Here is a 24,861-nt window from a genome sequence, read left to right on the forward strand (position 1 = left end):
TCTTCTCAGCAAGAGTCGGCCTACAGGTGGGGGGTCATTGACTATCTGCAGGTCATTACATACCACTAAAATCTGACTGAATGGAGGAAATAACACTAATGGTTTCATTTATAAAACGGTATCAGACAATCCCTCAAGGAAATATTCCAGGTCCCTGAGTTTCAAAGGCAGTAAGTGATTATTGTAATGTAGTTTCATTTCTCTTTGTAGTTTATGTATATTGAGAGAATAAAGTATTTATTACAGGTGACACGTTGTAGTTTGTTGAAGATACTGCAGAGCCCAATCTATGTATTAGTTGAAGCTTGTCAGCTAAAGTTTTTTATTGTATGTAACGAAAGATTTATTTACATATTTGATAAGCATCCATGTGAGGGGGTGAACGGATTTGCCATATAATGAGATTAGACTTGATAATGCCTATTAAGCTGTACATTACCTTACCTCTCACTTTACATAACAATGATTTTATATCCGAGCTGTAATCATAGCTGTTCTTTAAAACACCAGTCCACCAAAACGGTTCCAATTTTCATCAGACTGGAGATTAGGACTATCTTACATTTTCTTATACCTCTCTGGGTCTCCATGCTGGCTGTGGCCACCATCAGAAGATCCCAATTATAATAGAGAGCATTATTTCAATAGCTCCTTATTACCCTTAGAAAGTACATGCCCTGTCCTATTTTTCTCTTCATAAAGAAACAGATGGACCTAAACTTGCCAACAATAAAATTCCTGAACCTCCTAATTTCATAACCACAGACCTATCTATTCCACTGCTTTCCATCACACATGAAGTTTGCTACGAATATAGAATATGATGTGTTTTATAGCGGTGTTGAATAATTAGTGCTTCAATTTTCACTGTAATAGAATTGCCCAGTGGAAGTAGAATATAATCTTTTCTATATATCTGCTATATCAGCCTCTGCTTCTACAACGCCTCTGGGTCAACACATAGGCTCTTCTCTATATCTTCTGTACTAATCAAGGTTCTATTACAAAGTCACTGCTCCAACACTTTGTTATTGACAATCATAACATCTTGTTTCAATCACTTGTTTAATGCCTGGAATTTACCCCTATACATAACAAGTTTCTATATGAACACTTTGACTATACATGATACATTTCTTATCTAAGTGACCTGTACCCCTATATAAGTAATACATAATAACAAATAGATGACCCATGCAATCCTATATGTGAAATACTGTGCTCAAAAATGACCAATTTCTCATAGTTCTGTCAACCGCTGTTTTAGAGGTACTGAAAGGTCCTATAAATTACCAGCTCTTTAGACACCTATTAACATAAAGGAACACATGGTAATATATGGCAGTCTATAACAACACATTATAAACAACAATAGCACATGTAAAAATGTATATAAACAAACATCAACACATGTAAAACATTTGACCAAATTTCAGCATAATTACAAAGGGTTCTCTGCATGACCGTGAATATTGGGGGTGGCAGATGCCTTCCCTGTGTATAGATGTGTTCCTATTCGTAGAATATCAAACTCCCACTTGTAGGACATGGAAGCAATGACTCTGGAAATACCAAAAGCTGAATAATTACAATGCAGTGAAGAAGAAAAGTGAATAGGAGATCACCGGTATTCCAATGTTCCTAACTGAAGGTTTTTGTGGTCTCAATGGCAAGTAAGGAAATAACAATTATCATTGTACAAAAACTGCATGCATTGCCACCCTTTCATCAAGCACGAGCTTACATATTAGATTCCTGAATTAAGGATAAACAAGAATACTGAATTTTGCAGTATTCTTCACTATGTAGACCTTTATATTACACCAGCAGCTTCTTTTCTAGTATTAGAAGTAATAAAACACCAATACAGCCCACCAAATGTTATTGTTGGGTCTTGCACATACCTGCTTTATTATGTTAAGCTTTAGCTGTTAAGTTTTCACAACATACTTGCAAACCTTTCAGCACACTTTGGACTCTTATTAAAGGATTTAAAGTAATCTACAGTTCCAATATGGGGGATGTTAAACACAGATCCTAATAGAAGTGCTGAATGTTCCTTTAAAAAAGCAGCATAAAGGATTCATTAGGCTTTCCACTAGCATTAAGTCGTGCTGAAGTCTGCTAGAAGGTTGTTTAAAGTAACTTACGGCACTTTAATTAGGATGTGTGTATAATATTTCTAAACCTGAGCTAAATGTTGCTTCATAAACTTCAACAAAGAGGTTTTCTAATCTGGCTGAAAGAAAGCTTGATGTTTGCACTGTTCTTATACAAGCTGAAGCCCAGATGTACATGTTCTTGCCGTTCTATAACATTAACTGTTCTTACTCCCGTCATCATCCTACCGAATGGAAAACTTCCTTGGGAAGAATATGGACAGCAGCCATTGCTGATCTCATTCAATAATCCTGAGTTTCCTTTAATGATTTCTATACTTGTATTATTGTATCAATTGGCCACTTTCTAAAGTTAGTATTTAGTGTTCTCATGCCACATAACATTAGGTACTCCATGTCTTCATTTTGTCAGCACGGTTCCCCCTTACACTGTCCTGTACCTATTCCTCCACACAGAACCCTTTATGAGACTCTCCCCATGCCGGATGTGTCTTTTCCCTCCTCATACAAGTATACATTTGTTCTAAACTAAAGTCTGCCAGGTCACAGTTCTTCAAAAACCTCACATCAATATCTGTGCCAGAGACTATGGCGTATCCATACCTCTAAACGTCTGACAAATGGAGAAGGAAAAACAGCCTCCTATATCTATAAATAATTTATTCACGTTTGGTAAAACAAGTGTTGGTGGATTATATTTTATACTAGAAAACAAGAAAGCATCCGTGCAAGTAAAAAACACAAATACCCATAAGTATTATGAACAAATATGACCATTGGTTATAACAATGATGACTTGGGATCTGGTTAATTATGTGGCAATAGCATTTATCAGTTTATTATGCTGAGCATTGCTGTGATAATCTATAGATCTAATGTAGTATGCCGGTCAAAAGAAACCATTACATTTATAAGGTGTTACAAAATTATTTATTCAGGTGCATATAACACACGTGGGAAAAGTTATTTGTGCTAAAAATTGGCCCAAGCCCATTCAGAAGCAGAAACTCAACCTACTGAGGCAAAAATGTGTTAGAGACATTTCCACCATGTGTGGGCTGTGTTGTATAATGCAGGTCCAATGCAATACCAACCAAAGTGTATTGTTTCCAATAGGCAACACACTACATTGGTGTGCTAGGTAAAAAAAAAAAAAAAAATGGATCATGCTGCAGTGTTCAACCAAGATATTTTTTGAAGCCGGTGGGAAGAAATTGTAGGTGGATGGCAACCCCTATATTGTGATCCAACTCTTCAGTAACCACCCAAAAACAGCTGGGTGGTGCATCCAGCTAAAATGGTCTGGGGAGCACACTGATGCTGCATTTAAACACAGTACAACATGCTACAATGTAAGTTAAAGCTAAAAATGTAAAACATCTAATATTTTGTCTTCCCCGGTTCTACCTCGGCCCCCCACCCCCCCTACCATTTTGGTTACATACTTTAATTTAGCCTCACAGACATCACCATGAAGACTCTGTGTTTCCCTGTGGAATGAAGGAAAATTAGGGCTGGTGGGAGGAGCTAGCATGGTGTTGTACACAGCTTCTGGAAAACATTATAGCACCCTGAGGCAATACTCCTTAACCCTAACACAAGCAGAGGGCTGGCTACTAGAAGAGGTACGCAAATATCAAAGTGTCTTGATGGGTAGATGTCAGTATAAAGAAGTGGATGTTCCTTGGCAGGTTGTATTTGCATGCAGACCTCCCTAGGTAATGCCCACATGTGAAGCTGAAATTCCAAATATTTAAAACCTAAAATCCAATAAATGAAATAAAAATTCCAGGAACAGTTGGCTGGGGAGGAAAGGGATTTAACGCTGGACATCCAGATAGGAGATAAAAATCAGGCTCTATGCGATGTCTAATGAAAATTATGGCAAGCTGACTGTGTGCAGTAAAATCAAAATAGGGAATTTCAGCATAGGAAAGAAGCTAACTGTAAAGGACCAAAAGGTAAGGCTGGAGTTAAGAAAAGTATTTTGGCTCTGGTGTAAACCAAAAACTCCACAGATCAATGCAACATAGTAAAATACTGCACAGATGTCAATGCACCTCCTCAACAGGCACATGTTCCATGCAACAAAGTGATGTGAATGCAGTATTAAAGTAAAGCTATTGAAAGTTGAAGGATTCTGTGATTGCTGACCTCTACTGAAAATGCCAATAATCCGACTGCATGGTTTACACTGCTTTCAATGCTTTGAGCTACAGACCTAAAAAATATTTAGATACTTAGAGTAAATATTTGGAGTTTTTTTTTTGCCTGAATCAAGAACTGCAGCTAAGACACTGTTTATCCAAACTTATTTCCCAAAGTCCCAAAAGACTCTTACTTTATAATTCCCAAATAATCAAAAAGACTAAAGGTGCTCACTATACAATTATCACCTCCACCTGCAAGCACACATACTTTTAGGAATCCTGCACAGCTGGATGCCACCCTAGGTATAGGTCTTGGACACCTGGACCACTCAGGAAAAAGTTTGTTGAAACAAAATATTCATGTCAATGCCTTGAAATGCCTTTTACACATATTAATGGGTGGACAATGCATCTCCGAAAAGTCAGTTTTTTTCATAAACTGCTAATCCAATGCAAGTGTGGTAGCCATGCACAATGCATCTGTGTTATATAAAGGTATCTGTGTTCTGTATATGAACACCTTTCCTTTCAGTTGGCATGTTATTTAAAAAAAAAAAAAAAAAAAAAAAGCTGCATAAGAGGTTGTAAATGACAGCTAATCTGAAATAGTTTCAATGTCTGACCAGCAAGCATGCACCTTTAATTTTTTTGTTTTGTTATGAATATCAGTGAAAGGAAGCGTGTGTTCCCTGGAGCCTATGTGCCTGCTGGTTTATAACAAGAATGGATGGCGTACAACATTTACATTTTCCCCCCGCTGACATATATACATAAATTTATATTCATGCTAAAATTATAGTGCACAAACCTTTTACGAAAAAAAAGCCAGAAACACCTGAATGTCTCTATATCTGCAGAGCTTCTCATCCTCCTCCCTTTCCAAAATTCCTTTGCAAACATTACCTTTCAAAAGTTAAGTTACTACTATGTTCCCTTTTTGGCATTCTTGTGCCCTGACCTTTAGAAAATCTGTTTGTTTAAAAGATTCCCAAAGGAGGGGGCTGCCTTCACCTTTCCTATAAAGTTTTTTTCATCCAATCCACAGGTTCAATTTAATACTTCAATATCTTTACAACTTGTGTCAGTGTAACAGATCACTATCCGTGTTGCCAAAACAAACAATTTACCAATTCATAAACTGCATTTAACAGTTAGTTAGAAAATGTAACAGCCCATTGACTTCTTGGTTCTCCATGTAGATGCCGATTGGCAGCCTCCAGTCCAGGGAATAAAGGAACATCTGGGTCTGGCATTTGAATGTTGAGCACTGATTGAGTTATTTGTCCTTTTGTACCTGCACAGGTATAAATCCTGATGGGAATGAGCACAGGAAACTGGCAATTTCCCCAGTTCTAAGTCCATATCCCTATTCCATATACATGATTATGTGATTCTTCAATCGTATTCTTGATCTATGTAACAATCAGAATACAAATACAAGTATTCCATGTACCATCCACTTGCTTCATAATTCATTTGGTCACCATGGTTAGTTACAATCGATTTTTTATGGGCATTCGACAATAACGATCACAAGAAGAGCACCTTTTTTACTAAATATTTTGTCTAACTGTTTAATGATCCAAAGTATCTGGCTAGTAGTACCTGAATGTTCATTTATTCCCTGGAGGCTGCCAATCAGCACCTACATGGAGAGCAAAGAAGCAAACCTACAAGCTCTCGTACAAATGGAGGAAAGGTGTCTTGGTTGCCAATAACAAGTCTGCTTCTACCACAGGTCAGGTACTAAAACAAATGACTGCTTACTATGGACAACGCACTCGAACCCCTCTATAAAATATTTTAGCCCCGTTTTTCTCTGAAATATCAACCACTTTATGGTAACAAAACCAGAGCCCAACATTGAGTGCCATCCCAGAGAAATGAGGCAGCATGCACACTGCATAACACGTAAGCGCTACAAGCCCCAACCTGTGAGCTGGTATTGCAGATGTTCCAATTCCACTTACAAAGGTATGGCAGAACTGCCATTAACTGGTTAACTGTGGAATTCTTCACAGGACTATGCAAAGGAGAGATCAGCCAGCTGCAGCTAACATACCACAGCTTAAAAACCACAAACTGAACAAAAACCCTACAACTCATACCTTAAAACTCTGCCCACTGCCTGCAGGACCATCTTGCAACTGAATCCAGATTTTGGGCTGCCCGTGAGCAGGGTCCTGTCTGGAGAGATTGGTGTGGGGTCTCCCAGCATTCTCACATAATAGACAGACAGCACAGTGACAGGACCTGCTCCAAAACTTCCCAGCACATACAGTAAAAAGGGGGGAAACCAAGCCCTCCCAGGCCCTCCTCCAATGGTAGATCGAGGAGGGGAAAGGGAGGGAGGCAAGGAGGAAAACAAACAGTCTGAAAGGTCTTATTCATAGAGAGGAGAAGAGCATTCACATCCAAGATCCCCCCTTCTCCCAAATACCAATGCTAAAAGATAGTACAGGCAGCCCTCATACATCCTGAGCTGACATTTCTGGTGTAGACGCTACCTGAACCTACATCAGAAAAAGAGACTTCTTTATCTCCACCGCTTTATATTACAAAATCAAAAAGATCTTTAATTAGTCTGACTGAATGCAAAATCAAGTTTTTTCCAATAAGCTTAGCTGAATTTATCATATTCATGACAGTATGAAACTTACATAAAACAGACTGATACCAATAATACAAGCCACAGATGCTTCCCCATGAACAATGGTTATCAGCCATAACTCCTCTTACAACTCAAAAGTGTATACTAGATCGACTTCCCTTCATTGCGGTTCAAATGCCTATGCTTGGTTTTATATGTTCAAAAAGTCCATTGCTATTCTCCTATGGTCTATCCTTCAGATTCTTCTTTGGAATGTTTTGTATTATTGAAACATACAATGACAGGATGTAAGCAGGCTCTCACTAATGTGATAGGATTCATAGCATTTAAAAAAAAAAGTAGAACAAACAGTGCTACAAGATCCTCTATAAACGGAATGAGCATCAGTAGAGTACAACATCTAGCAGGAGAACTGTCCATCAGTCCACATTGCAGCATGGCGGAGCTCATGAAGAGTGAAATGGATTGCATTGCCCTCAGCTATAGGTTTATAGCAGTCATTGGCTTCAATTAAATAATCTGCATCAGTTTACTTGCATTCTCTATCACATTCCAAGAACAGCAAAGACAGGGGGCTTCCACTGGAGTCACAGAAGATGACCGTATGCTAGACTACTGGTATCAATATAAATCTCCCTATAAGATTATATGTGCATTTCATTTATTTTATTATTGTTTTTGTGCAGAATGTTAAAAGCCTCATGGCTGCTGCTGGGCAATCCCATCTAGGGATATTAGAAACCCACTGGAATCTGAGTGCTCGCAATATTGTAATCCCTTTACTTCTCCCCCAGTTATGAAAGGCTGTAAGTAAATGACCGAGGAGCTAGGTCAGCACAGAATAAGCCACACCAGAAGAGGACCATGATAACTATCGTATGCAAAGCAGGAAGAAGCTGTGCAAGTGAGCTGAACTTCTAAAATGTTTTACGGCCAATACATAGCTATAAAAAATCATTTATGAAAATGAATACCACTACAAGCATCCAAAATATTGGACTTTTTTGAGCTTTTACCTGCATTTTTTTTACTTTTAGACACATTCTCTTATTCTATGCCACAACAAGTGGAAGGTGAGGAGACAAAGTTTTTTGTGAACAAGATCTAATTATCGTCCAAATATAGACCCCAGAAGTCTGCACCTGTTTTAGGTTATACAGAAGCCCTATTGTTCTAAATGGCAGCAAAGAAACAACTGACATCCAGTTATTAGCCCAGACTTACAAAAAGAAGCAATCCTACAGAACCAAAATCCAAATATCACACAGAAACCATACTGTCAGTAGGGTAACGGCCAAGAAAGTCTTCAACCACTTGTTAGCTATGTAGCCATCAAATCAGCAATATAGCGCAGCCACCAGATCATGTATGGGTATGGTACATAGAACACACATGTATGCTTGGGCCCATGTGGAGGCTTTCAAGAGTAATTAGATATCCCTGAGTCACCCAGGAGAAATCCAAACTTCCTGTCTACTCATACAAAGCATGTCTGAAATGGTCTACAGTATCAAAGTCAAACCACCAGCTGGAGGTAAAAATGGTAACCTGTATATTTCTTCCAGGACAGCTTTCTGTTAAAGGAAAAAAAGGGCATAAGATGCTTTATAGAATTAGGCATGAAAAAAAAAAAAACAAACAAAAAAAAAAACGCTTTACAGCAAAACATTACTCTACCCCCAAACCCGCATGTTAGCTGGATGTAATATAACCCAGTTGAGCACCAGCATAGGAATATGAAGGTAGGGACAGTGCTGGAGCAAAAAGAGAGGGAGCACAAAAATATATTGACTGGCGAGGAAAAGAAAAAAAATGCTGATTTACTTTAACTGGATTGCATTCATTTGTGAGGGTGAAATGTGTTGATTGTCCTAGCTATCAATCTGAAGAGTCAACAAAGTCACAAAACACACACCGTGACCATTAAGCACTGCAAGAGCCGTGTTTCAGGGAGAATGAGAAATCTCTGTCCCTGTTGCATCTCTATGAAAGAAAGTAAGGACGTTTCCTCAGCAGTATCCAGACAGAACAAAAATAACCTTGCGGGGGTCTCAACCTGTCCCTTCTCTATTCAAAATTAAAAAAAGCTTGGCTATAGATACATTATAACCCCTAACAACATAAAAGCCTAGCCCAGAAGACTAAAACACTTATCAGTTCCATACCATACTGCAATAGCACTTGTTTCCAAACTAAACACACAAGAATATTAGAGGAAAAACACGAATAAGAAATAACATCAATATGGGACCCGGGAACAGACAGATGAACAGAATTTGGCACATGGCAAGGTAGAAGTGCAGCCAAAAGTAATACAAGTATTTTTGACAAATCTGTAATGTTTATAGGAGCAGCTATTAAGTATTTAAGATTTTTGTGATAACTTGCTGATATTCTGTAACACAGACTCTTGGGAAGTCATTATAATATTCCAACAATGGATGGTTTTCATTACCACCCCACCTCACTACATAATACAGCACCAATGCAAAACATGCCACTGACCTATTCAATGGGTTTTTTTGTTTTAGTGAAAACATGAGGAAGGTTCACCGAAGTAATAAATCTAGTTCTTTTCACACCTAGGAAGTCCATCACGGTGAAGGCGGTCTAAAAAAGACCAAAACATTTTTTTGGATTAGAAGCATTTTTCTCAACACAGTGAAAGGTGTGCTGCAACATAGGAACTTCTAAAAGGCAAACTGGGTGCCACTCACAGCCTCCAATACATACATCTTCCATGCAATAGGCAGCCTATTTAAATCCATGTCAATGTACAAAAATCAGTACATGCTGTACATTGGTGCAGGTGTGAAGACAAATGTGGGGGGCATTCAAAACAAATTGGCAGCACAATGCACCAATGTATGCAAAAGCAAATTCAGAGCATCAGAGGTGAATTTTCCATTCCCGCTATGCAGAATTCAGAGGTATCAATCGGTAACATTCAGGCATGGGGGTCCCAAACAATTTCCTAAATGACTGGCAACCATATTTGCTTCCAACTCTCTTCAAGCTGGCCAATGTAGCCCTGAGCTGCTTAAGGATCAGAAAACATAAAAATAAACCAATGCAAGTCATAAAACACAACGGAAATAACACAAACTGCATTTTAAGTAATCATCAATGTTTTATACAGCCAAATCTCAGCCCCTATACAAAGTTTAAATCTCTATTTGCAAAGGAGATGAGGGTCATCATTGCACCAGACACCAATTGCAGCAGTAAAAATTTGAAAACCCCCATTCTTTAAAAAACAAATTTATAAGGAAGGACGTGTTCCATATGCCGTAAATATGTTAAGCATGTATGAAACAATCTGAAGTGCAGACATGTGGTCACTGCTATCTCCCATTTGACCCAAGACAGAGACACCTGCTAGAAGCTAAAGAGAATACCAGCAGCTACCTAGAAATTAGCTTTGGTGGAATCCACTGCTTGCAACAAATCATATCAGAAAAATACCATTCAGCTGGCAGTAACACAGGATGCAGGTGGCTGCACCAATTATAATGTGCAATGCCTTAATAATGAATCACTTGTTTATAAGAATCAGGAGAATGAGGCCATGCACCGTGTCATCATGGATTCCAGGATAAGTATATCTGAACCGATTCACCCTTGGATATTGCAGTAATGCATGTTCTGTGTGTTGGGGAATTAAGGTGCAATTATTATGAATAGAACCCCAACACAAGTCTGAAACCTGTTTTTTTTTTTCTTAATTTTGCTAGTGATTTACAAGGGGATTCTTTTATATGGAGATAAATGATTGCTTCTCCCCATTACTGTCCATAACATGGAGGCACGGATCTACAATGCTGCATGTAGAGCTTCCTTACATGAGGTCTGAGCAGTGCGCTAGCAAATAGCTGCCAATGTTTTACATCCATTTGTGTCACTCCCACTACCCAGAGGGCCAAGAAACATATTACTCCTAGTAATAAAGTGCTAATAAAACCCACTGATTCTTTTTCAATATTGCTCTGCAATCAATAAGCTCAGAGTCCGTCCAATGATAACAAAAATCTTATTATGCAGGACATTTTGTGATGCATGTAATCAGCAGATAAACCAAATACATTGAAAAGAATCAGGGATTTTAATTGTCCCTAGCAATTAGACACAGCTACACACAATGTAAACATCTAATATTGTGTAAATGTTTGTAATGCAAGGATCTCCTCCATAAACTGATCTGTCAGCTTAGGTCACAGCATTTCCTGTCTTCAGCACCAAGATAAATGTAGATATTAATGCTCAACAGGGAATATGCAAGCTGCAGTTTCAATTTAAAACAAAGTGGTTGACATGAAAGGCTCCCATGTTACTCTGGCCTAACAAATTAATATTTCTATTTACTTGGAACAAACAAAGACGCCCTCTTACTTGTTGACTTTATAGGAGCCAGTGCGCCTGATGCTCATGCTAAATTTAAGCAGTTTCACAAACAGCTTTAGACTGAAAGTTTTTTTTTCTCTGCTCTCCAGACAGCGTTAGATCTTCATTTCAGGGTCAATTATGCTTAATGACTTAACTTGATCCTGGGTGGGAGCACTGGGAGTGGGACCTGCTGTACTTTTACACTGATGAAGGTCGCTCATGCAGCCATGTGAGATGATGGCAGGCACAGTAACAACAGAGCCCAGTTGTGTGTTTAGAGGCACGGCATGGCACAGTGACGCACAAACTGGCAATCCATAGAGAGCAGCGGGACTTGGAAAGGGTTAATGTGGAGAGGCAGGAAGCTGGCGGGTGGGGAGGTAATGCCAGGCAGGGAGGGACACACCCCACCTGCTATAAATACTGTGCAGCAAAATATAGCAGAGCAGACTCAGACCTGGAGGGAAGAGGGAGAATAGCCTGCACCATTCAACACCTTCACTCAGCACAAACACAGATCTCTATTGCAGAACTGAATCACTGCTCTCCCTGTTGTGAGGAATAATTTTTCCATTAGATCAGCTAATGTCCTGACTTTATAAAGTCTTTCTCGGTTAAAAATAGCACATAAGTGGCTGCTGGTGTGACAAAGACTACTTTCTCTAGCTGGAGAGTATTCCTGCTATACAATTTTTTAATGCTGCAGATTATTGCACCTTTAATACAAAGCTTTGACAGTCCATGATACAGATCTATGTGAAAGCTGAATGTTAAACCTGTATACACAAATCAATCAATAATTGCATCAGAAATATTTTTTTTAATGTTTGAATTGCAAGCTATTTTCACAACCTTCCTGCAGAGCAGAATTTAGGGTATTAGAATTTAATATATAGAATTTAACGTATGGACCCTATATTAAAATGACTAGGCTGCCTTATTTCAAGGTACAACAGACCATGCTGTCAATGAATAGTGAGTAAATTGAAGCTGTGGCCACTTTTAATCCCAATTAGGTGCACAGGAAGGGAAATATTACCAGAGCAGAACTTCAGTTATAAAAACTGAAAGAGATACTCAAATGGTACAAAGATTTAAGAAAGAATATACATGCTTCTTGTATTTTAACCCAAATTGTATCTTTAACATGATTCCTAATTAGAATCAGAACTGTTTGTGTATTTTGGCTTTAGTTTTTCTCGTTTTGGAAACAAGGGGACATATTAGAACTTTTTAGGGTTTTTACGATCATCTGGGTCTTTGTAGAAGAGTTTTTTTTATTTTACAACCTGCTGACATGACGGGAAGCAACAGGCACAAAAAGCAGAAACAGGCTGTCAAAGGTTCTAATCCTTTTCCACCTCCATCTATAAATTATTAAACGTCCACTTTAAAAACAACAATTTTTGCTTTTTAATTTGATGCACAGTGTGTATGGGTATACATCTTCATCTTTCTTCTCTGTGTGATACTGCCACTGATCCCCATCGTTTGGTCAACTGGCACCCTGACTGTTCCAACAGTTATGACAGTGGCCAGAACAAGGGACTTTAAGATCAGTGAAATTTAAGGCAGCCTATAATATGAAACCGTATTAACAGTAGCGCCAACATATTACGCAACGCAGTACATTAAATAGGGGTTGAAAATGACAGATAGATATAGACTGTGAAACCTAGGAAGGAAGACCATTCCAGAGAGTTGGGGCACCTCTAGAAAAGTCTTGGAGCTGTGCATATGATGAGGTTATGAGGGAGGAAGTCAGTAGTAGGTCATTGGAGGAGCGGAGAGAGCAGCGAGGGGAGTATTTTTTATCTATCAGGTCAGAAATGTAAGTGGGACAATAACTGTGGAGGGATTTGAAGGAAAGCACAGGAGCTTGAATTTAATTCTAAGGTGAAATGGAAGCCAATGTAGAGAACTACAAAGAGATGCAGCAGAAGACTAGCAGTGGGAAGGATGGATGAGTCTGGCTGCAGCATTCATAATAGATTGTAGAGGAGAGAGTTGGGTTAGTGGAATACCAGCGAGAAGGATGTTACAGAAGTCCAGATGAGAGATAAGAGTGTAAAGATAAGATATTATCTTTATGTAAGCGCAAGATATTTTACCTGAAACAGTTCTGTAGAAAGGAAAACCGTTCAAATTTTTTTGCTGTAAATGTATGCAATATGGGATGGCTTTTCTACTAGAAATCACCTGGTGGTTTACAAGTATATTGATAATGGCAAGTATGGGGATAGTAGGGATAACACTGTAAAAATATACAAATAGAACTGTGTCCATTTTGCCTGCTCCACATTGTGGTGGCTAATATTGGTGCTTGGAAACAATGAATTTCTGCATTTCCTCGGTCCTGTGATATTGATGCTGCCAATGTAAATACCAGGATGTTATACACTTTATGAGATAGTTTTACCATAACATTGGCAATGGCAGAGTCAAAAAAATGTTTTCAAATGCTGGCTACAATGTGGATCTGAATGGCAGGCTGTGGATATGCTGATCGGACCCCCTCCAATATATTGTGGACTGCATAGAAAATCCCCATAAACATCAAGGTAACACTGAAAAATATTGTAGACAGACAAAACAAGTGAGAGTAGTGTACGACAAGAACACAAAGTCTTAGGTGAGCATCCCTATCAATAGATTTAAAATGATTACCAAATATTGCAATATGTTTAATCTTAAACCCAGTATCCTGATTAGTATAGTATGGCCAAATTCTTGCCAATACACATCCCTAATAACATCGCGTGTTCAGTCCCATTTTCTAATGGAAAAGCACTGAATTCCCCTGTATCTTTTTTTAGACGCACTGCTGCCTAATCGAGTATCTGGGCAAGGATGGAAAACTTTATACCGTAAGGCTAAGGACAGTACTGGGAATGCGATTTTATACCAAGTTCTGCAAGGACTTCCAAGAACAGAAACAATGATGTAGATAGGTTTAGGAAATGCATCACGCAGTACAGCTTCCATGCTCACAAGGGATATATATATTAGAAGTGTCAGAAAATCATAGCGGGCCACAAGCTAAAGAGAAAACAAAACAGACAGTAAATATGGCTGCCAGATTGTTTAAGCCTTTAAACCCTTCCCCCCCCCCCACACATATAAACTTGCCATAAATTTTTTTGTTCATTTTTACTTTATTGTCACGATGCACATTCTAAATTAAAATATATACTTTTTATCTAGATCAGTGTTTCTCAACCAGGGTCTCTCCTGGGGTTCATAGGGGATCCTTGAGTGATGAGCAATCTGCGCCTCTCAGGTCACTTTAATGATCTGTTTGGTTATCTGTAAGGATGACATTCTTCCCATTGACCACCATGCTAATACTGTGAGTTGTGGATATATTAAATATAGCAGGGGTTCTCTAAAGACCTGAATGTTTTTCTCAATCTCCACCCCCCCCCCCCCCCCATTTTAAAAGGTTTGAGAAAAGCTGATCAAGAATAAGAGCTGTATAGGTTAACTCCACCTGCAATGCACTTGATGTACAGTAGGTGGTAGAGATAATCTATGGCACTTTTCCTCCATCTGCTAGATGCACTGTTCTCTATGCCGCAGAGGAAGTTGTACCTAGGGCCCAGCAAGGCAAGAATCTACCTGCTGCATTCATATTGTGGATCCTTGGCTCCCCTTACCTCCACCAACCTTCAGATCACCAGTAGTTAGGATGGCAGACATCAGAAAATGTTTTGCTACTTTACCAAGATGGCCTCCAGCCAGACTGTGTAGAACTAGTTATAGTATTTAACAATGAAGAAAGGATCAGCTGAAGGCAGTTTACATGCTATACCGTTATCTAACGCTCTTCTTGCTTTTCAGGGCATCTTGCACAATACAGGTCCCTCTTTACTCTCTGCCCAGTTTACCTTTACTCACATTTGCCTTAGAATCACCCATGTAATAAATCTCTAATTGTCACAGTTTATCCCATGGCCATTTTTGATGTCATATTCTAGCACTTACTGAATGCTTATATAACAGCAGCTTATTCCACTATGGCCAAAATCAAAGCCATTCCAAGCATTGTCGTCTACACCGCCCTTCCTGCTGCTTTGAAACAAGAAAACAAAATAAAGAAACAATGCTTTTGTGCAGAGAAAAAAAACCCAAAGACTGAGCAGGGCTTCCTTCCAGCCTGTAAGATGATGGACACTGCCGCCTGGGACTGCCAACACACAGGAGACGCAGGCCTGAGCCAGTCCACACAGTAAGGATTTCTTCTGCCCAGCAGAAAAGTCAGGGTACAACTGTCCCAAATCATGCAAAATGCCCTTAAAGGTGCAAACAAGAACACAATTACAAGAACCATTTTTAGGAAGTAGATTTTTTTTATTTTACTACTTAAAGAGGAACAGTATTGTCCTTTCTGGAAGGAAAGAGGACCTGATCGTTCTCCAATGCAGTTTCAAATGTAGGCCCCTTCCCGACCCTAAATCTGTGACTACATGGAGAAAGAAATAGCATTGCAGTATAGTGAATTTATCCATTTTCCCCCAGCCCCTTTTAGCTGGGCGCACCACCTGGCACTTTCCAACAACCACCCAGCTATTTTTGAAGAGTTGAGTCACAATACTGGGGCTCCCACCTGTCTACAATTTTTCGCCACCCACTTTAAAAAAAGATTCTGGGTTGAACACTCGATTGAATGAATGATGTATTATAGGTTATATGGCTCTAATTATTTCAGGCTTTTATATCTGATGCTGAAGATCTGCATCCACAGGTATAATAAACCCTAGCCACAGACCTATAAAAAACAGAGCACAGTAATATACAAATATAACTCCATCCCATGGTCCCCAGCTCTGGCCCCCACCTTTCTACAGCATCTTTCAGGCCCATCTATGTGATGGGTGGCCTTCTAAGCAATAGTGTGATGCTGTATTTGAATAGCGGAGCTGCATGCGCAGCTCAGCATTGGTTGCAAGGGTGCCCGGCACATCTTGGCTTCCCCTGTGGTTGCCGTGACTAAATTAACTCCTATGCAGAAATTATGTCTTCCTAGCCTGGCCAATCAAGATAGAAAAGATCAGAACCAGAAAGAGAAGATAGAAGAAGACAGCGTCCCAAAGGAACAGGGACAGGCGAGTATAAACTGTATTTAGTTCTGTTTTAAATGCTGCGAGTCTGCACATTCCCCTAATATCACACCTTCAATTTTTCCAAATCAATTATTTTACTCATGAAGGCTCAGCTTTATAAATGGGCAGTAGCAGGGCCACAGCTTCCCATTTCCAGTAAACTTTGCACAGCACCTGTCAGTCCCTCCCAAAAGCCGCGGGCTGCCTCCACTGCATAGGGAAGAGAAAAAAAACCTAGCAATGATATCAAGGGGTCTGAATTAAGGTGTGTAAAAAAAAAAAATATATATTGATTAAGCATTCTGATTGGGGGTGAGGAACCAGGGAAGGCAAGTTAAAAGAAGATAAATTCAGATTTCATGTCTGTCATTTGCAGAATACTAAAGGCTTCTACATGGGATGGATGGGATTCCTCAACTAGGGGGCAGTGAGCAATTTGATTGGAACTAAATTTCCACTTTATAAAAAGAAGGATCAGGCAGGTGGGTATGGCAGAAAGAGACAGGTGATGTCCCCTCAGGTCTTACTTGCCTGATCGCTCATTGAATATACATATACATAGTACCTGGCAATCACCGCTTCCCTTGTGTGTGCCGGGGATGGGTGAACTCCCACGCGAGTTACATCACCCTGGCACAGCCAATCAAGATGGCTGAAGATTGACACTGGAAAGAAGAAAGGAGGATGGTGGCGCCCTGCAAGGGAACGTGAATAGGTACACTGCTTATAATTCAGAATAATCAAGAGGTATAGTAATAGCCACAATCAGCTCTAGCTGAGCCACTAGGAATGTCCCTGTTGTTAGGAAATGCAAAGGGTTTCTGTTATTTGTCAATGTTCAGCAGCTGTCAGGAGGCAGCTTAAGTTTTATCTCTCAGATAAGAATCTTTGTGCTCCTGTGTCACTCGTAATGTTTAGGAAAGGTGAGCCAGAAATCTTGATGGTGTCCTGATAAAGAAGAAGTAGCAAGCCTTTACTGTCACTCTATATGGTCAGGCCGGCATCTCATCCAGTAAAGAATTGTATTACATGCCTAGTCAAGAGTGCCAAGTGTGGTAACCCATAGCAACCAGAGTTGATGTTATATTCATTAAAGCAAATTTCTGTTTATATACCAGATCAATGTGCCACTAACCTCCTGTAATGGCACATATAGTTACCTCCAGTGGTTTTATAATTAGTGGTCCAGGCAACATAATTAAAATGGTGTGTGCTTTTCCCATCAGTCGGAATATAATTGTGGAGGTAACAGCAGTTATTGTATGGCAAGCTGTACATGTCTGGGTTTCCCTACACCTAGGAGACCCCAGTCTGGGAACACAGCCGCTGATGCAAGCTTCTAAATATAGCTCAAATCGGCAGCTCCACAGACGCCCAATGACATCATCTTCCCAAAATAACCGAGACCATCTGATGGAAAAGTGGCGTAGTCACCCCAAATACTTAAAGTTAAAGTGTAGTAGCTAGAAAGATATAAACTCCCAGGACATGTGAGGTCACATGGAGGCCTCCCACAATGCCCTGGACCCCAAACCTGCCTGTTCATCACTTCTAAAAGAACTTCAAATCACCTAAAGTGGATGCAAACCTAATAATTCTATGTGCTCCATTCTGTTCTCTCTTCCCCTTCAAAGTGAGGGTGCTTCAAATCACAGCATGCATGGCACAGATACTTTGCATTGGCTGTCCAGTGTGCGGGGATCCCCCCTCTAGCTAGATGAGGCATGAGGTCACTGTAGGGAGACCGGGCATTGTGGGGGCTCAGTGCTTATCAGTGCCCTATACCCCCTGGCATACAGAAATATTGCTGGCAAGGGACCTGAAAAGTGAATTCAGTGAAGTAGGTATTTCCTAAAAGGTTTGGGTTAGAGGGTTGAGGGTAAATAGGGCAGGAGGCGTTTAAAAAAAAAATACTGATTGGACCTTGTATCAGTCTATTACAGTATGTACAGCATTGTGCATTGTTCTGTCAAAAGCCAAAGTTTCTGCAAGTGGCTCAGATTAGCACTCTGGCCTTTTTAAAGCGCTAGGTCCCAAGTTAGAATCTTGCCAGGACTGCATGGAACTTGCAGGTTCTCCCTGTGTTTGTGTAGGTTTCCTCAGGGTACTCCGGTTTCCTCCTACATTCTAAAAACATGCAGTTAGGCTAATTGGCCCCCAAAACGAACCTATGGTAGGGAACATAGATTGTGAGCCCCTTTAAAGGACAGCTATGGACTTTGTAAAGCACTGCCTAATATGTTGGACACATCCACATTCTCCACACCTTTAGTACATCAGCCCTACTGGTAAATCTGCCAACAAAATATAAGGTGATGATATAAAGTATTTGGTGTTTTTCTGGAATGAGACAGAACCATATAAAGTATTAATCATCATACTAATTCTGTCTAATCATTAAAGGAAATGACAAGTCTTATTACATTATTCACACATTCACAAAGAGCATTGTCTGCATTAAACTTGGCTGATCACAGCATAGCTGGAGGTGTCCAGCCTGACAATATGTGCACACAGGCTTATATAGGAGGCTGAAGTACATGTCTGATATTATGCTGGGATCTGGACACATTCCCCAGCAGAATCAATCCTCATGAAGCAATGAGTAGGTCTATACAGGTCACTTCCACACAGTGCATGCATTTCCTGTTTACTAAGAGAAACACAAAAGAGACACTTTCTGTTCAAAAGACATTAAATATTTCTAATTTTTCCCTGACAAAAGGCCATGTTTATAAAAGGGAAAAAAGGCATTTTTTTTTTATAAAATACCAAAACCATTGAGAATGTCATTCACAAAAGTGGCTGACGTCATCATGGCCTAAAGGGTAGTTTGGACCTGCCTGTATATTCTGCAGGCTCTCTGCACCTTGCCAAACCCTCATACAGCAGTGCTGGTTCAGAAACAGCTCCCACACACACCCCAATGCATTCCCTATAGAGCTGCTGCAGAGAGATGCCACCAAGTTCCTGGCGTAAGAAGTGGTAAAACACAATGCATCCAAACCACAAATCTTTAACCTAGATTTATAAATGATGATGAATAAACTATCTATAAATTTACCGGGACTTTTTCTAGTGTCAAAAAAAAAAATATTAACGGTAACGTCAATAAAACACAGGACCGGCACCAATTCTGCTGCAATTGTGACTTTTCTGTCTAGTCCTAATCATGCATCTTTATTTATAAAATGATTAAAACAATCTGTAAAGGTCAATGCAACCTAAAGGGAATGTTTAATCACTCTGAAGACTCATGTTACAAAATATTCCCAATCCCACCAAATAGTTACAGTCATCACACTTCCATCCCCCACCCCCAAAAGAATCTCCATACAGTAGGATTACTTGATTCTATATACACACCAAGCAAATACTCCTGATTAAGATTTTTGCATGGCTTGCACATTCTTGGATGGGCTTAACCCCTTATCTGATGGCAGACAGGCAAAACATTTTTTTTGGACCCGCTCAGCTTTAAACTCCTTGAGAATCAATAGGAGTTTGCTTCCACCACTGATCATTATAATCTAGAAAAGAAGCCCCTTTGTTTTTTTTTTGTTAAGTCTTGACAATAAATCATGATAGAGTGTGCACATAATGTGCTCTATTCTTGAAATTATATTCGGAATAAGTTTAGTGCAATCTATAGTAAGCATTCAGCATACACCTGCTTGACTTGCTCACTGTGCAATCCTCAGTGAAAGGGTTGAGTTCTAAAAATAGAGCAGATCAAGAGACAGCAAGTATATAGGATGACAGCTAGGAGAAGAAGGTCACAGGTCTCCACATATATATATCTTCCCATGGGGCATTGGTTTGATAAACAATCCAGTTTTTAGCGGTTTAGGGTGGTCAGATTATTAAAACTCACATAAGATTGGTAGCCTAGGGCAATGCATCCAAAATATACTTTTGTATCAAATACTGCATACCTATGACTACAAATAAATAACATTGCAGAATCTATGCCATGGCAGGGGCAGTACTCCCTGCTGGACATACAGAATGTGGGCACAACAAGAGAACACCTCCAACATGTAACATCCGTGCATTTCTGATACCATGTTTTAATGTATATTGGAAGTCACAAGTTTTATTCACTTTGTCTGTAGTGCAGATACTGACAAAAAAACACCCTGCTTTTTTAATTGATTCCTTGACCATGGGTAGATTTTAGTAGTCGTGTGACCCAAATTCTTCCCCTTTTAAGATGCATCTGTATTAGGCCAGATGACAACACTACCACAGCTTGGGGAACCTTTCACGGTTTTCATCCAGGTACAGGAAACACAATATATATTCAAAGCTAAAATGTTTAATTAATTTTAATAGAATGCTTAAAAAAGTTTTTTTTGCCATTCACTGCAGAGATTCCCAATGACTTATAAAGTGGTGACAATAGGCACATTGTGCACATATCAAACAAATATAAATGAAATCCCTTCTGTGGGACATTCAACAGGCCAAACAAGTTGAATTCCCCCTCCTCCACCTTGTGTGTTATTACATGTATTCTCTCCTTGCTCCTTAAATAACCCCCCCCCCCCCCCATGCATTGTCATTGATCTTTAAATCCCCTAGTGCATATCACATTCTGTTTCTGATAACAGTTCTGTCCTTGCTTATCAGCTTTCCCCCAGATCCTACCCCCCTCTGCTGTATATTGCTTCCTGCACTGACCCATTACCTATAAACCTGTCATCCCCCTTTATGAATTACCATGGGCCCGGCTGCTCTCACCTATTCCAATGACATCAGAACCGAGTGCCAGGGTCCCCCCGTACACCCCTTACACATGCAGAACACATTGCTCTTTAGGCAATCCTTGTCCATCACTGTCCTCCCCCCACCTCTCATTACTTCTATCCCGGAACCCCAATCACCTTTCACTGCAACCCCCACAAATCACACTGCACCGTTTTCCTGTGCTCTGTCAGATCCATCCAGTATATGATCACTGCACCTGTCAGTATTGGAACACCAATAACCTTGTACAATGTAACCCCTACAAATCTTATTTCTCATTGCACCCCAAGTGTTATCCCGTCGCTTGGAAATAATCAGCATGCTCCCAATGAACTCTCATAGTGGTCCCTATGCAGCATGTGATCCCCGCACCTGTCAGTATTGGAAACACAATAATCTTCTATAGTAACTCCTACATGTCATACTTTTCATTACACCCAGAGTGTTACCCCATTGCTTGGATTAGATGACTCTGCTCACTATTAATCATCAAATGAATCCCTATCCAGCATCGGATCCCCCCACCTGTCACCCTTGGACCCCCAATAAGCTTATTCTATAATCCCTACAGGTCAGCCCACCCTGTATATCTGATCACCCTGTGCATTGTCATATTAATCCCTGGTGACAGCTCTGATCACCCCATACACTGTAATCCCTGCAGGTGAGGCTTCCTATTGCACCTGTATGGTGCTTTGTCAGTCCCCCTGCTCCCTATGGATCTTCCCTGCTTGTCATTGCTCTCCATGCATTGAGTCCACATGTCACCTCCTATACAGCCCTATGAAGGCCCTATCAGCCCTCTGCCCTTCATCTTGTCCTGCACTGTCCCAGCTCCTACTCATCTGATTGCTGTCACCCTTCTTGTCCTGACATGGGCCCCACTGCTGTCACCTCATGCCAATCACTTTACCCCCCTCCCCCTGTCCCGGCTTACCCCATAAGCCACTCCATGTCTGCCGCCCCCTCCGACTCAGCTCATCCTCGGGGTCTCCCGCTCCCCGGCTTCAGCTCCGGCTCCGGCGGAAGTAAACACAGCACCGCCCGCAGCACGCACACTTCCGGGTTCGACGTCACCCAGCGGAGAGCAGCATGGGAGGCGGAGGGGGCGCGCAGTGCATTGTGGGACAGCCCGGTGACCGCTGTGCTGAGTGTAATGTGCAGTGTCATGGAGTGCAGTCACTTTATAGCAGCCGGTGCACAGGTGACTGGTTGTGGGCTATAGGACACTGACCTGCCTTGTGTGATGTGCTGAGTACAATGTAGTGTCTATGAGGACCCACAATCACTGGCCAGCCAATCATGACCTTGGGATTTGTGGCTTTATGGGCCTCCATATAGTAAACAATAAGGGCCCAGCCAGGCCTGTTTCCCTGTGCATTGCAGTAATAGGCATTGTGTCAAACATTCTATTATGGGCCGCCAATGCAAGAGAATGGCCAGAAACAGACAATGCTGCATTTGCATGACGTATTTTATTGGTATGGAGCTGTGTTGTTATTTTATGACATTACAACAACATGTGCAGCACTCAGACCAGGAATTCAGAGCACAAACAATTGTCCCCAAGCATTGAATTCCTTAACCAAGCACTGATATGGTTGCCAGCAGGACGTCATGATGGCCGAGTGAGCAGATGTGTCTACGTTGTGACCCCAACACTTTGCTCAGCTCTTCAGCTTGGCGGCTTTCACATTTTAGTTGTAGACAAATCGGGTACAGTCTTGTCCTTTGTATATTGTTCAAGGAGACATCAAGCTTTTCAAAGACCTCTAAAAGGTCTTTATTTGCACTATGCTATCATATTTGGCCTATGTGATGGAAAAATGTTAAAAAAATAATCAAAGTGTAGTCAGTCTCTAATGAACTCTCAGTCCTCCATCTCCTCCCCCGGTGTGGTGTCCCCTGGTCAGTGGCAGACATAGCCAACAATAGACCCTTGTGGGGAGACTTGGTTGAAGAGGGTCCTGGGCCCTCATGCACCCTTGAATTCCATCCAGTGCCAAAAACCCTTTTTTCCTTCTATTTAGTTAAATCAGCACAACCCTCCCACATGAACTCCAGGCAACCCTAAAACTTACTCAGGAAGGAATATCTTTCCCGTTAGAGCAAATTGTACCAGGGTTTTTTTTTTGCCTTCCTCTTGACCAACTATGTCCATAGGGTTATATCTGGGATATGTTTATTTCCCTAGTGGTTGAACTTGATGGACTTTTTTCAATTTCCTCTTTTTTCAACCTGACCTACTATGTAACTATGTGACAATGTACTCCAAATCTCCTTCCCCCAATGCTAAGCTTAGTTTTTCACCAACCTTTGTTGTCTTATCTCCTCTGCCAATGCTCACTGCACAATACATCACTAACTTTGACTTCTTTGTATTGTGTCTGTGCTGGTGCAGGCACTTTGTTAGCTCATTAGGTACAACCCTGCATTGCCACAAATCAATGATCTGCTTTGCAAATCCGCTGAATGCATGTTTGGCAGAAGTACGTATGAAATATTGTCACGCACAGAGAGACAGGACCACTAGGGGGCGATATGTCTTGCACAGAGGTGGTGTGAGCCCTGAGAAGGGCCAAGGCGCAGAGTCTAAGCAGTAACCAGGTCTTTTCCAGGGCCTCTGATGGTGAGGATGTTGCCCTGCTCGTTACTGCTAGGTTGCAGTCCTTGGGCACACCAAAGTGGGCAAAACACGGTAACCAATCACAAAGCAGAAGGATAGCCGAGGAAGGCCGGCGTCGAGGCAGGCAGAAAATGCCTGGGGTCAATTGCCAGGAATCCAGATGACAAACACTAGTGACACGGGACAATGCAGGCACAGGAGACACTTAAAGCAACAGGAGGCACAGGTGACTCAGGGATATCCACAGATAGACAGGAACAGTACAGGGATGTTGGCTGGGAACCAACAGACTATACAAAGAGGGGTTAACGCAGAAGCTGGACAGAGGAAACACTGAATTAAGCACCAGGAGAACAGGAACTAGCTCAACAGAACTAGGGGCTTAGCACAATGGAGACACGTTGCACGAACACTAAGTGCTGTGTGTGAGATAGCTAATAAGCCAGGGATGGTTAAGAGACTATTTCCTGATTGGCCAGCGGATTGGACAGATTTGATAAAGCTTGGAAACTGAGGCACGCCCAGCGTCAGAACTGCCCACGTGCGCAGGAGAGAGGCGTCTGCGCTTTAGTGAGGAAGAGGTAAGTGTGACAAATATACACCATAAATAATAACAGTTGAAAAGTAAAATTCAGTATCTAAAAGCAAGCGGTGTAACCACCAGCATTTGCCCTGGTACTTTGGCCTCTTGCAGACTCTGTCTAGCAGGGATGGAGTATGAGAAGAAGTAGCAGAACAATGAGCCAGTTAGACCAATAAGTTTAAGAACTGTCAAATAGCATGCTGATAGGAGGAGAAAGCATTATAAAGAGAGATAGGGTCATTATGTGTTATTTCACCTTTCACTTTCCAATCAAAGGCTGAGATGGGTTCAGGACAACCTTGGCTCAGTAGGTGTTACATGAAGGGGTGGCTTCGTGCTCTTGCCACCTCTATAGAGTTGAATTGGAACCATTTGTTACTGCTTATGCAAGTGTTGATAACTGTTTACAAGTGTATTTTTTAAGCAGGTGCAATTTAAAAAAGTCAAAAAATGTGTTGCTCTGCTAGGCTTTTGCAGCTCTCAAATACCAGTGAGTCAGTGATTGTCTAAAGAGAGTTGGGCAGGAGTGGAATTTAT

At 40.8% G+C, this 24,861-nt stretch overlaps 1 protein-coding gene across 2 annotated transcripts in view; it reads right to left on the reverse strand.

Annotated features, from left to right (window-relative positions):
* Window positions 1-22,207, reverse strand: part of MOB2 (MOB kinase activator 2) — a 35,490-nt gene extending 13,283 nt beyond the window's left edge. The window contains exon 1 of one of the 2 annotated variants that reach the window (XM_072421715.1): window positions 22,053-22,207. In XM_072421715.1, coding sequence (XP_072277816.1) covers window positions 22,053-22,069 — 17 coding nt within the window. In that variant the 5' untranslated portion in view covers window positions 22,070-22,207. Of the gene's footprint in view, window positions 1-6,378; window positions 6,536-22,052 lie in introns of those variants that run through there. The other variant, XM_072421714.1, reaches the window with a different exon arrangement.
* Window positions 22,208-24,861: the final 2,654 nt, after the last annotated feature.

Source organism: Pyxicephalus adspersus, chromosome 9, assembly GCF_032062135.1.
Source record: "Pyxicephalus adspersus chromosome 9, UCB_Pads_2.0, whole genome shotgun sequence".
In the NCBI taxonomy this organism is placed as follows: domain Eukaryota; kingdom Metazoa; phylum Chordata; class Amphibia; order Anura; family Pyxicephalidae; genus Pyxicephalus; species Pyxicephalus adspersus.